The 12929-nt window shown below is 51.1% G+C and overlaps 1 protein-coding gene across 1 annotated transcript in view; it reads right to left on the reverse strand.

Moving 5' to 3' along the window:
- Positions 1–12929, reverse strand: part of LOC103189128 (interleukin-12 receptor subunit beta-2) — a 36842-nt gene that overhangs the window by 13151 nt on the left and 10762 nt on the right. The window contains exons 6-10 of the mRNA XM_042334936.1: positions 6488–6551; positions 5106–5204; positions 4521–4818; positions 2933–3138; positions 2297–2436 (exon numbers count right to left, since the gene is read on the reverse strand). Coding sequence (XP_042190870.1) covers positions 2297–2436; positions 2933–3138; positions 4521–4818; positions 5106–5204; positions 6488–6551 — 807 coding nt within the window. The remainder of the gene's footprint in view (positions 1–2296; positions 2437–2932; positions 3139–4520; positions 4819–5105; positions 5205–6487; positions 6552–12929) is intronic.

A 12929-nucleotide genomic window follows, 5' to 3' on the forward strand; every position in this document is an offset into this window, starting at 1 on the left:
CACCAATACCACCAACACCAGCCCCACCAACACCACCAACACCACCAACACCAGCCCCACCAACACCACCAACACCAGCCCCACCAACACCAGCCCCACCAACACCACCAACACCAGCCCCAGCAACACCACCAACACCAGCAACACCACCAACACCAGCCCCACCAACACCACCAACACCAGCCCCACCAACACCAGCCCCACCAACACCACCAACACCAGCACCACCAACACCAGCAACACCAGCCCCACCAACACCACCAACACCAACCCCACCAACAACAACCCCACCAACACCAGCCCCACCAACACCACCAACACCAACCTCACCAACACCAGCCCTACCAACAACATCAACACCAGCCCCACCAACACCAGCTCCACCAACACCACCGACACCAGCCCTACCAACACTACCAAAATCAGCCCTACCAACACCACCAATACCAGCCCTACCAACACCAGCCCTACCAACACCAGCCCTACCAACACCAGCAACACCAGCCCCACGAACATCAGCCCCACCAACACCAGCCCTACCAACACCACCAATAACAGCCCTACCAACACCACCAACACCACCAAACCAGCCCCATCAACACCATCAACACCAGCCCCACCAACATCAGCCCCACCAACACCACCAACACCAGCGCCACCAACACCACCAACACCACCAACACCAGCCCCACCAACACCAGCCCCACCAACACCACCAAAACCAGCCCCATCAACACCATCAACACCAGCCCCACCAACATCAGCGCCACCAACACCACCAACACCAGCCCTACCAACACCAGCCCCACCAACACCACCAACACCAGCGCCACCAACACCACCAACACCACCAACACCAGCCCCATCAACACCATCAACACCAGCCCCACCAACACCAGCGCCACCAACACCACCAACATCAGCCCTACCAACCCCACCAACACCAGACCTACCAACACCAGCCCTCCCAACACCAGTAACACCAGACCTACCAACACCAGCCCTACCAACACCACCAACACCAGCCTTACCAACACCACCAACACCAGCCCTACCAACACCACCATCACCAGCCCTAGCAACACCACCAACACCAGCCCTACCAATACCACCAACACCAGCCCTACCAACACCACCAACACCAGCCCTACCAATACCACCAACACCAGCCCTACCAACAACATCAACACCAGCCCCACCAATACCAGCTCCACCAACACCACCAACACCAGCCCCACCAACAACACCAACACCAGCCCCACCAACAACACCAACACCAGCCCCACCAACAACACCAACACCAGCCCACCAACACCACCAACACCAGCCCCACCAACAACACCAACACCAGCCCCACCAACACCACCAACACCAGCCCCACCAACAACACCAACACCAGCCCCACCAACACCACCAACACCAGCCCCACCAACACCACCAACACCAGCCCCACCAACAACACCATCACCAGCCCCACCAACAACACCAACACCAGCCTAACCAACTACACCAACACCAGCCCCACTAACAACAACACCCCCATCACATCATCATCACCAACACCAATACATGGAGTCCAGTAGCTCAGTGGTTAGAGCGCTCACCTTGCACGCGAGAAAACACGGGTTTGATTCCCAGACGGGATAAAACCTAGTCAAGTTTCCTTATTCCACATACTCTGTTTACCCGGCAGTGAGTAGGAACCCGGTTATTAGTCGATTGGCAGATCACTTTTCCAGAGGTAATAATCCTTCCACCCCACACACAAAAAAATGTGGTCCTTCAATCCATGACTGTTTGTGGGACACTGCTGGGCGCAATTGGATGCTGCATTTTTCCCACAAGATACACAGTCTCTACACTTTACCCCCTTCATGAGGTGGCACCCCTCTTCCTCTCCGACCTCTTCCCCACACCGTCACCCCCCCCACCCCAATGTGCTGCCTCCGCTCCACTGGCTCCGGCTTCCCACACATCCCTCGTGCCCTCTGTTCCACCATCGGTGGATGCACTTTCAGTCACTGCGCCCCGAAACTCTGGAACACTCTCCCTCTATCCCTCCGCCTCGCCCCCTTTCTACCCCATCTTCAGGTCGCGCCTGAAGACCTCCCCCCTCCCCCTGGCTCGGCGCCGTGCTCCGCCACTGTCACGCTCTGTGGGACGCTAACCCTGCGTGAGCGAGGGGGGGCTGTGCAAATGCAAGTTGTTGTTGTGGCAATTATAAATGACGGTGTATTATTGTGCAATGATGTATATTTTATTGTGTGGCTGTCTCAAAGATGTTATAAATTGTTACCTTGAGCCAGGGTTTGGAGGAGCGGCGAAGCTGGTATTGCAGCTGGAAGGTGTGGGAGTCGGGGACAGGCTCCCAGCTCAGCCTCGCTGCTCCAGAGGCCATGTAATCCACCCCAGTGATCACCGGGGGCCGAGGCCTCACTGTGAAAACACCAAAGATTGTTCAGAACCCGGCAGCTCGCGTCCTCTCCCCTTAGCTGATCAGCCTCCATTCCTCTCCCGGCTTCGTTGGCTCCCAACCCTCCCCGCCCCCCCAATTTACTTCCACACCCCAACAGCATCCAGAGGCTGTTACGGTTCCACAGTTATCGGGAATGGGTGTGGTGCTGGGGGGAGATGGAAAGGGGTGAGAGAGGGGGAGGGGGAAATAGAGGGGTAGGGTAGAGATGCAGGGGAGATGGGGTTTGGAGGGACGAGGAGAACGGGGGGGGTGAGGGTGTAAGTCGGGGTGTGGAGGTAAATTGGGGTGGGTGAGGGGTTGAGGCGAGGGGGAGGGGTGAGACGAAAGGGTGGGGGTGTGAGTCCCGGTGGGGGAGACAAGGTAGGTGGGGGGGGGTGGGGGAGGACGGAGGGTGGGGGGTTACAGTCCCAGAGAGTTAGAGCAGCCGGAGCTGGAGCTTTGGTGACCAAAACGTACCGATATCAGTGAATTGCTGGACGGCGGAGGAGAGATTGGCCAGGTGGTTGGAGACAGTGACCCAGGTTTCATAGTTGGAGCCCGGATTCAGGCTGCCCCCCGGCACACTTGTCCCCCAAAGCCCCCGCAATTCCGGCCTCGTCCACTCCCCAACATCCACAGCCGGTTTCCCCAAGAACTTGAAACAGTGAGACTTATTTCTGAACCTGTCGGTGAGACGTGGATTGTTTTAGAGACAGAAAGAGAGAGAGAGAGAGGGACAGACAGAGAGAGAGAGACAGACAGACAGAGAGAGAGAGACAGAAAGAGAGACAGAGAGAGAGAGAGAGAGCGACAAAGCGAGCGACAGAGAGAGACACACACACACACAGAGAGAAAGAGAGAGAGACAGAAAGAGACAGAGAGAGAGAGGATACAGATAGAGAATAACAATAATCCCTGTATTTGTTACAGCGCCTTATCACATCTTCGAAACATCTCAAAGCGCTTCACAGGATACACTGTAAAGTGAGTTTGGCTGTATATCTTGTGGGCGAAATGTGGCAGCACACATTCGCGGATTGAGTCGGGAAGAGAGAGAGGCAAATAGAGAGACAGAAAGAAAGAGAGAGAGAAGAGGGGTTGGGGGGAGGGTGTGGGTGGTGGGGGCAGAGGATTAAATCTACACTGGAAACAGTAATGATCTTCGCGTTTGAAACAGTGCCTCATCCTATCATCAAGACATCTCAAAGCCCTTCACGAGCTTCACTGTAAAGTGTGTGTTTGGCAGGTGAACGCAGCAATTTGGACACCGCGAGCGAGAGAGCGAGCGAGATTATCTGGGTGGTGGGGGAGATTGTCGGCCAGGACACCAGGAGAGAGAGAGAGAGAGAGGGAGAGAGAATCTCCCTTCTGCAGGGATGGGGGTCTTTAACATCCACCTGAACAGGGCACTGATGATGGGGAGGTGGGTTTAACGTCTCTGATAAGGCAGCGCTGGATGTGATTAAGCGCGGGCTGGGCTGAGGGTTGGGGTGGGGTGTGCTGGTGCTAGGGCTTGAGTGGGGGCTGTGGTTGGGGAGGGGGCTGGTGGCTGGGGTGGGTTGGAGATTGGAGGCTGGATTGGGCAGGGGACAGGACTTACCACAGCTGCTGGGTTGTTTTCAGGAAGGTGGGTTGCCCCGGGTCCCAGCGACAGGACACCTCTGCCTCCCTCCCATTCTGTACACACGTCAGATTTTGGGGCTGGTCGGGAGGCACTGAAAGGAGAGAATAATAATAATAATAATAATAATCCTTGCACTTGATACAGCGCCTTAACACATCGTTGATCAAAGCGCTTGACAGAGTATACTGTAAAGTGATTTGACTGTACATATCGTGGGCGAAATCCGGCAGCCAATTGCGCACAGCAGTGTCTCTGTGATCCTGCAAGTTAACTCAGAGTTTGTGAACTTTAATGTCTTCCTGAACAAACAGACAGGTCGTTGGTTTAACGTCTTATGTGAAGGATGAGAGCTCTCTGCTCTAACCCCATTCCCCTGCTCTTTTTCTCTCTCTCTCTTTCTCTCTCTCTCTCTCTCTCTCCCCATCGTGTCTGTGCTGGTACTCACATCCAGCTCTGACGTCCACTCCGCAGACCAGCTGTTCGTTGGTCTTGGCGCACTCTAGTTTGCAAGCGAAGCTGGACTCGGAGGAGTTGACCCTGTGGTGCCTGGCTGTCACCTCCGACCCCGACACCTGCTCGTTCACCAGCAGTTTGCTGTTGTCCAGGATGATTTTGAGACGGGGGGTGGGGCCCGAGCACCTGTCGTACGGCTCCTTCAATATACACGACACGTTGATCTCCGAACCCAGCCGGACCACCGTGGAGGGGCTGACTCGCATCTCTCCCCCCGTGCACGATCCTGCAACAATAGATTGCATTTATATAGCACCCCTCACGTAGGGTAGCGTCCCAGAGCGAGAACAAGAGAGAGAGAGAGAAAGAGGGAGAGAGAGCCCTTCGAAATCAGTTCCCACCCCAACCACCACTCCAGTCCTCCAGTACTGACTCTGACCAAATCACTCCTCTGTCCAGCTGTGGTAATCTTACACCTGGAGTACAGTGTCCACCTCTGGTCAGGCCACATCTGGAGTACCTGGAATGTGCATGTTTGAGATCTGGCGCACATGGGTTTAAGGCGGTGCTTACCCACTCCTTCCCTACACAGGAGGAGGACGTTCAGTGTGAGAAACCATCGAAATCCAGGAGTCTCCATCAGGGGCAGTGGCCATCGGCTATAGGTTTCTCCTGGAGAGAGAAAGAGATAAAGAGGAGTCTGAGTCCTGGGCTCCAGCATTGGATACTCCACTACTCCCTCTACCACCCACCCCCCACCCTGGAGACACCTTTATAGTAATAATCCTTGCATTCAATATAGCTCCTTATCACATCGTCAAGACGTATCAAAGCCCTTCACAGAATATACTGTAAAGTGGAATGACTGTATTTTGTGGGCAAAACGCAGCAGCCAATCGTGCCCAGGGTGTCCCACAAACAGTCATGGATTGGGAGACCAGATTGTTTTTTTGTGGGGAGAGATCAGGAAAGCGATCGCCAATCGACTAACAATCCGGTCCCTACTTCCTGCTGGGTAAACAGAGGCGTGTGGAGTAAGGAAACGCGCCTAAGCTTTCGCCCTACCCGGAATCGAAACCGGGTCCTTTTGCTGGCAAAGCAAATGGGCTAACCACTACGCTACAGGACTTTTACCTACCAGCCAGCAGGAGGTATCGGTGTTGGGAATCTGTTCTTCCACCACTCCTGGCTGCCTGTGCGTTCTCACTGCCCTTTCACACAGACATGCTCCTCAATTCAGAGCTGCTTAAAAACATCTCATCTCTCCGAAGGTTGTGAGAATGTGGAACGTACCCCACCCGCGCCCCCCCCCCCCCGTCACTCCCGGATAGTCTCCAACACATGGGAAGAATGGCCTCCTGCCTAGGATTCTGCTGCTACCTAACCACTTTCACACCTTCCTCACTCTTCCTTTACTCCTTCACTCTTCCTCCGTCAATCTTCCCCTCCTCCTAAACTCTACAGGAATCTTCCCTCTCTCCCCCCTTTGTTAAGATGGCTCTCTCTCCCACTGTCCCCCCTTTCTCTCGCTTTCATTATCCTCTTTCACGGTCCTTTATACATCAATCGTGGTCTCACCAGACCAAATAATCTTGACTCATCCTGTTGTATCTCAGCCGAGGTGCTGCCCTGCTCAGGCCAGAATTTCTATCTAAGCATAACCTTTACAGTAAGTTTTAAAAAAGCAGCATCACACCCACCAAATTCCCCAAATAAAACGTAATGACAAACAAAATTTCACACAGGGTAATTCCTGACAACCGAAGTGACTGTTTTGTCTTCTTGTTTGTAGGTAAACAAAGCAGCCCGACTGTTCCAGAAAGTTCCATAAACGTCCGTGGAGTAAAGAATCCATTAATCTGGGGGGGATTGTCAGGCAGGACATCGGGGGGGAGAGAGAGAGAGAGAGAGAGAGAGAGAGAGAAATTCCCTTCTCTTCACCAATGTTCTCATACGATCTTTAATGTCCACACGAACTGGGACAGAGCAGGACTTCGGTTTAACAAGATTTTCGTTCATCTAAAAGCCGGCAACGCAGGTTACAGACACATGCAAATTTTGTGTCTGGAATGCCCTCTCCCTGGAGGAACGCACCTTATTCCAACTGTGCAGCGTTCCCCCCTCAGAACTGCGCTGTAACCCCAGCCTGGACTGTGAGCTACAACAACAACAACAACAAGATTCCATTTATAGAGCGCCTTTCACGTCGGGAGGACGTCCTCAAGTCCCCAATGTGGGGCTCGAAACCACAACCTTCGTACCCAGAAGCGAGAGCGCTACCAACAACGAGGAGAATAACCGTACAAGCAACCACGATTCTGGATAACGACTTGGAATCACGCAGTCTAAGATGATGCTCCAATGCAGCACTGGAGGGGTGGGGGGTGTGTGTTGCATTGTTGCCGTCCTCCGGATGAAATCGAGGTCCTGCCTGCGACTGTTCAGTAAGAGATCCTGGGGCGCTATTCGAAAAGAGAAGGGAGTTTCTCTCTCTCTCTCTCTCTCTTCTCGCTCTCTCTTCCCCGGGGTCCTGGCTGACAATCCCCCAAATAAAATCGGTTATCTGTTTGCTGGTGGTTGGTGCGACATTGCTGTGCACTCGACAGTATGTCCTGCGAAGCGCTTTGAGATGTTTCAATGAGGTGATGAGATGCTAGGTCAAATGCAAGGATTACTGTTACTGCTGTTGTTAGTCGACTGACGGCTCGCATTCCCGGGGATAATCATTCCTTCAAGAAATAATAATAAATCAAGTCGCTTCAATCCACGACTGTTTGCGGGACACTGCTGTGCGCAATTGGCTGCCGCGTTTCCATGCTTAGAGGTCCCCAGACATCACACTGGAGCAGTAGAGAGTGTCCTGACTTCCTACAGATACGGGACAAGATAAGCAGGACCGACACAGCGGTCTCTTCTGTGCTGTAAATTTCTAAGGATCTAATTTAAGACAGAACAGAACATCCCCTCAGCCCAGGGACACAGTGCTCTCCATCGTCTCAGTCTCTCCCTCCCTCTCTCTTCTTTTCATCTCTTTGTTCCCTCCCTTCTTCTTCTTTCTTTCTCCCTTCCCCTCTCCCTCCCTTCCTCTCGCTCTCTCTCCCCCCCCCCCCCTTTCCTCTCTGTCTCTCTCCCCCCCCCCTTTCCTCTCTGTCTCTCTCCCTTCATCTCTTTCTTCCTCCCTCCCTCCTTCATCGCTCTCTCTTCCTCCCTCCCTCCTTCTCCCTCTCTCCCCCCCTTCTCTCTCTCCCTCCTCTCTTTCTCCCTCTCTCCTTCCTCTCTCCCTCCCTCTTCTCTTTATCTCTCTCTCTCTCTCTCTCTACTCCCTCCATCCCTCTTCTCTCCCCGTCTCCCCCTCCACCCCTCTTTCATCCCCCTCCACCTCTCTCTCTCTCCATCTCTCTCCCCGCGCCCCACCCACCCTCTCGCTCTCTCTCTCTCTGACCTTCCTCCATCCTCTCTCTCTCTCTCTATCTCTCTCCCCCCCTTCTCTCTCTCTCTCTCTCTCTCTCTGACCTTCCCCCCTTCTCTCTCTCTCCATCTCCCTCCCTCCCTCCCTCTCTGGGAGCCCCAGGCGGTTTAGGAGAGGATCAAAGCCCTGTTTTTACGCACAGACTCTGGTGCTGGAAACTCCAACATCAACCCATTGAGAAGTAGAAAAAAAAGCACATGGTCCTCATCAACCCAACTCACAGCCCAGAGAACAAATAAAGTCTCACACTCACCCTCTCTGAACTTTTATCACCAATCCCCGGCGATATAAAGTAATTTCCATGGGTGAAATGTCAGCAGTGAGATGGAGAGACTGACATGTCTTGTCTCTGCGTCTCTAACTCTTTCTCTTTCTTTCTCTCTCTCTGTCTTTGTCTCTGACTCTGTGTCAGGAAACTTTTTGTTGTTGAGCTGAACCTGTACGAAGTTGCTGAATGGTCTTCAATGCAAAAAAAAACCACGCTTGACATCTGCTAACAAGCTCGAATTGCCCCTAAAATAAAAAACACTGTCGTGTCTATTTTAGAAGCTGATAAACCGCACTCTTTCTCACCTCTTGTCACACAAGAGTCTGGTGGTGGTGGTGGTGGTGATGGTTCGCACAACATCATCAGAAACAAGGCTCAGCGAAGGGAGGGGGTTGTTGCTGTCAGTGTCTGGGAAATGGAAAGGTTTTTTTATTATTTCCGAAAAACCTCCTCGTACATCCCACACCCCCCACCCCACCACCTCACCCCCACACCCCCACCCCACCACTCCTCCCTACATTGGGAAGTTCTTGGAGTTTATTACTTTGGTGTCTGCCTGGCTCTGTGTGTACATGTGTGTGTCCTGTGTGTGTGTGCGCGCTAGCTGGTCTGCAAATTGCACAGTCGACAACAACTCGCATTCGTGCCAGTGGGACGACGCTTCCGACAGTCACTACACCTCACCGTCAAATCCTGCCCTGTTTGAGATGTCTTGACCGTAAAAAAACATAGGCGTTTATGGCGCAGGACAAATCGGCCAATCGGCCACGCTGGCTCTTGTAAGAGCAATCCTTTCAGCCCCAATTCCACCGCCCTTTCCCCATACTCCTGTGGCTGACTCAATTCAGATGTCTCGCCATATCCCTTATGAAAGCCAATCTGTGTTTTGCCTTGACCACCGCTCCAGTCACAGGGTTTCCTAGCCTAACCGCTCTGCGTGTGAAAACATTTCTCCTAGTCTTCCCGTAACTAACTATCTCCAATTGATGCCATCCAGTTACTGACTCACTCACCGTTGGAAATAATTTCTCTCTATCGACTCAATCAAAATCCTAATACTTTAAATGACATCAGCAATAGAGTGCTCAGTCAATCGCAAAGATTAATATTTTGTATTATTTTTGTGTGGGCGTGAAAGAGGTGAGCGGGTTCAATGAAAGGAACTCATGCGTCAACAAACCAGAAGATTTGGACTCATGGAACCAGTCAAACAACTACTACTCTTTGGATGAGACGTTAAATCGAGTTCCCCCATCTGTACCTGGTCAGGTGGACATCAAAGATCCTGTATGACTACTGGAAAAGAGAGGGAAGTTTCTTGCTCTCTCTCTCTCCCAGTGTATCTCCCAGAATAGTCATTCACCTCATGGTCGGTTGTCGGGCATGGCAGATTGGCAGCTGCGATTGCCTCTAAAATACACAGTCACTACACTACACTTGCACAATTTCTTTTCAGCAAATGACACAAAAACAAAGTTTCACTTCCAGTCACACAGGGAGATTATTCATTTGTATTTGTCACACCTACACCTACACCCGAGTTCAGGTCACACAGATTTACCAGTTGACGTGTGATTGCTTTCACCACTTTTGAATCCTGAATCAAGTTCCTTATCGATTGGTTAGCAGGGGCATCTGACCCATGCAGACACCCATTGCCTAAGATTCTCCAAACCAAACCAAACCAAACCATTGAGAGTTCCACGTATGTACCTTTTTGTCCAGTGCAGAGTGCCCTCACTCACCAACCTGGTTTACCCTTACCAGGGCATTTTAAACGCAGGTTGGCAAGAGCCAAAGTTTGAGGACACTGGAAACTCCTCAAATCCTTCCTTTCTCTAATATGTAATCCTTGCGTACGAACCAGTTTGGATCTGGGAGCCTTTGCCTTACACTCCCAATGTAGGTCTGTTTGGCTCAGTTGGTGATACACTGAGGATTACGAGAGCGCACGATGCTTTGAGGCTTTGAGCCAAGAGACTATTCGAGCAAAAATCATCACAACATTTGCAAGGGAGTCCTGTAGAGTGTGAGAGGAGGGGAAGAATGAGGGCGATGGTTTCTATTAAGGAAAGAATGAGCTAGAGCAGGGGCACACAGGGCGATTGGATAGGGAGGATAAAGATCAGATGGGAATAGAGGATTCAGAAATTAGCAGGAGGAAGAGGGAAAAAACAACTGCAAGTGGCAACCGGAGTAATTTTGTCGAGAACAGAGAGAGAGAGATGCTGGTGGGAGTTGGAACTAACTTATTTTACAGGCCAACTTGGCTAGCTACCAACACACGTTGCGGAGTTCTGCAAGTGTTAGCTGTGCAGGTGCAGCCTGCATAGCTGCCTGGGTTAGTAAGAAATCGAGATGAGTATTGCTGCATACTTGAATCTTGCTGTTAGTTTTCGTGGTCAAGGTGCTAAAATACAGTCAGAAACAAAGTGCAGCGCAGGAAAAAGCAATGTGGCTCATCACGCCAGTGTTGGTGATCACTCCACCCACCCTGGAGCTCTCCTACTCTAATCCCATTCCCATTCTAATCCCATTCCCCGCTCTCTCTCTCTCTCTCTCTCTCTCTCCCCATCGTGTCTGTGTTGATGCTCGCTCCCCCGCTGGAGCTCTCTACTCTAACCCCATTCCCTGCTCTCTCGCTCTCTGATAGAATATAGCGCTGTGACTGCATTATACCTCCATATACAGTTGGAGGGCAAGCAGGAATAAGGGAGGTAAAGAGTTAATAAGTTGGTACGTGACACCAGTTTGTGGTCTAAATCACAATCACACATGATCTGTCGGGTACCCTGACTCAACTGGATCCTGATTTAACGGAATTCGAGATAAAATAGGGAAGTTGAATACTGAGAAAAACAAGCCCAGGTATGTAGGGGCTTCCTGGGGCAACAGGCATTAATATTTCTATTGCGCTGCAGTATAAAGTCGTTAGCCACGCTTATTCGAGATATTGTGAAAATATGTTTTTGTTGATAGAGGGTGAAGCAGCTTAAGTCCAGGGTATAAGTACAGCACCGCAGAGCTGACGAAGACCAAGTGACTTCGAGAGCTGCACTGCTATCCAGAGCTCGGAACAGGGAATATCGTTTTGGTTCAGTTAATTATCGCTGTTGTGTACTAATGATTCTACAAATGTTACAATAAAACCTTCTTTGCACCCATATTGAGATTGTCAAGTCCATCATTGGCTAAGGTAACCTGGGTGGGGGGGGGGTGTTCCCCCGAAACCTACCATCTCCATCGTGCTGGTGCTCACTCCTCCCACTGGAGCTCTCTACTCTAACCCCAACTCCTGTTCTCTCCCTCTCACCATCATGTCTCTGCTGGTACTCACTCCCCACTGGAGCTCTATGCCCTAACCCCATTCCCTGCTCTCTCTCTCTCTCTCTCTCTCCCCATCGTATCTGTGCTGGGGCTCGCTCCCCCAATGGAGCTCTCCACTCTAACCCCAATGCTCTTTCGTCTTCCTACATGCTCACTCTATTAAGATCAAAATTTATTTCCATTTGGTACAGTGTGATGCTTCTGATGTGAGGGTGCAGGCACTATTTGGAGTTCTTTTATGCATCCGACCAGAGATTTAACACAGGGGAAATTCTCTCCTCCCCCAACTAAAACACAACAAATGGAATCAATTATCAGCAAAACGTCAGCGATTTCTGGGTTTTCGTTCTGTAGATTAACAAAAAAAAATGATTTCAATGGTCCTCATCTAGACTGGAATAAGTCCCTTCATGTTTCAGCTAAAATAAAACATCTCAAAACAACTGTAGGATAATAATCTTTACATTTGATTACAGCGTTTCACCATGTCGGGAGGACATCCCAAAGTGCTTCACTGTCTGCAGTGTGTGTTTTGAGGCAAATTTAGTCTCTCCATGAAGTGAATGACTTACTTTATCCAGAGGATTATTGGCCAGGACACCGGGGGAGAGAGAGAGAGAGAGAGAAACTCCCTTCTTTTTTCAAATGACATCATGGGATTTTTAACGACCACCGAAACAGGGACAGATGGGACCTTGGTTTAATGTTCCGTCTGAAGGGCGACACCTCCAACAACGGAGCGCTCCCTCAGCACTGCATTTGAGCGTCATCTTAAACCATGTGAGTTCCAAGTCAAGACGTAGGGCTTCGACCCATAACCTTCTGTCTCAGAGGCAAGAATCCTACCGAATGAACCACAGGCTGACACATGGAACAGTGACAGGCACGAGCTGGGGAAGAGAGTTAGAGATGTTCATCAAACGATCTTCTCTTCACAACGCTGAATGTTCAGCCACTCGGCTTCCTCTCCTCGGGATCTCTCTTCTCAAATCACTTGGCTTCGGTAGCTTTCCACATCCTCAAATGACTCTTTATCTCTTTTTTCACTGCCTTTATTTTCACGTTCGAGCCACAGAATATAGATAATAATCCTTGCATTTGATATAGCCCCTTAACACATCGTCGAGACATCTCGGAAAGCTTCTGATTTTTTTCTCTGACAGCCATAGTAGTGACAATAAAGGGAATGAGTGATTTTATCTGGGGCAGACTCTTAGCAAGGGCACCAGGAGAGAGAGAAACTCCCTTCTCTTTTCTGATAGCGATCTTTAACGTCTTCCTGAACAGGGCACGGACATCAGTGTGGACTGTCCCTCAGTCCCCACTGTGGGAG

This window comes from Callorhinchus milii, unplaced genomic scaffold, assembly GCF_018977255.1.
Source record: "Callorhinchus milii isolate IMCB2004 unplaced genomic scaffold, IMCB_Cmil_1.0 Scaffold5, whole genome shotgun sequence".
Taxonomy (NCBI): Eukaryota; Metazoa; Chordata; class Chondrichthyes; order Chimaeriformes; family Callorhinchidae; genus Callorhinchus; species Callorhinchus milii.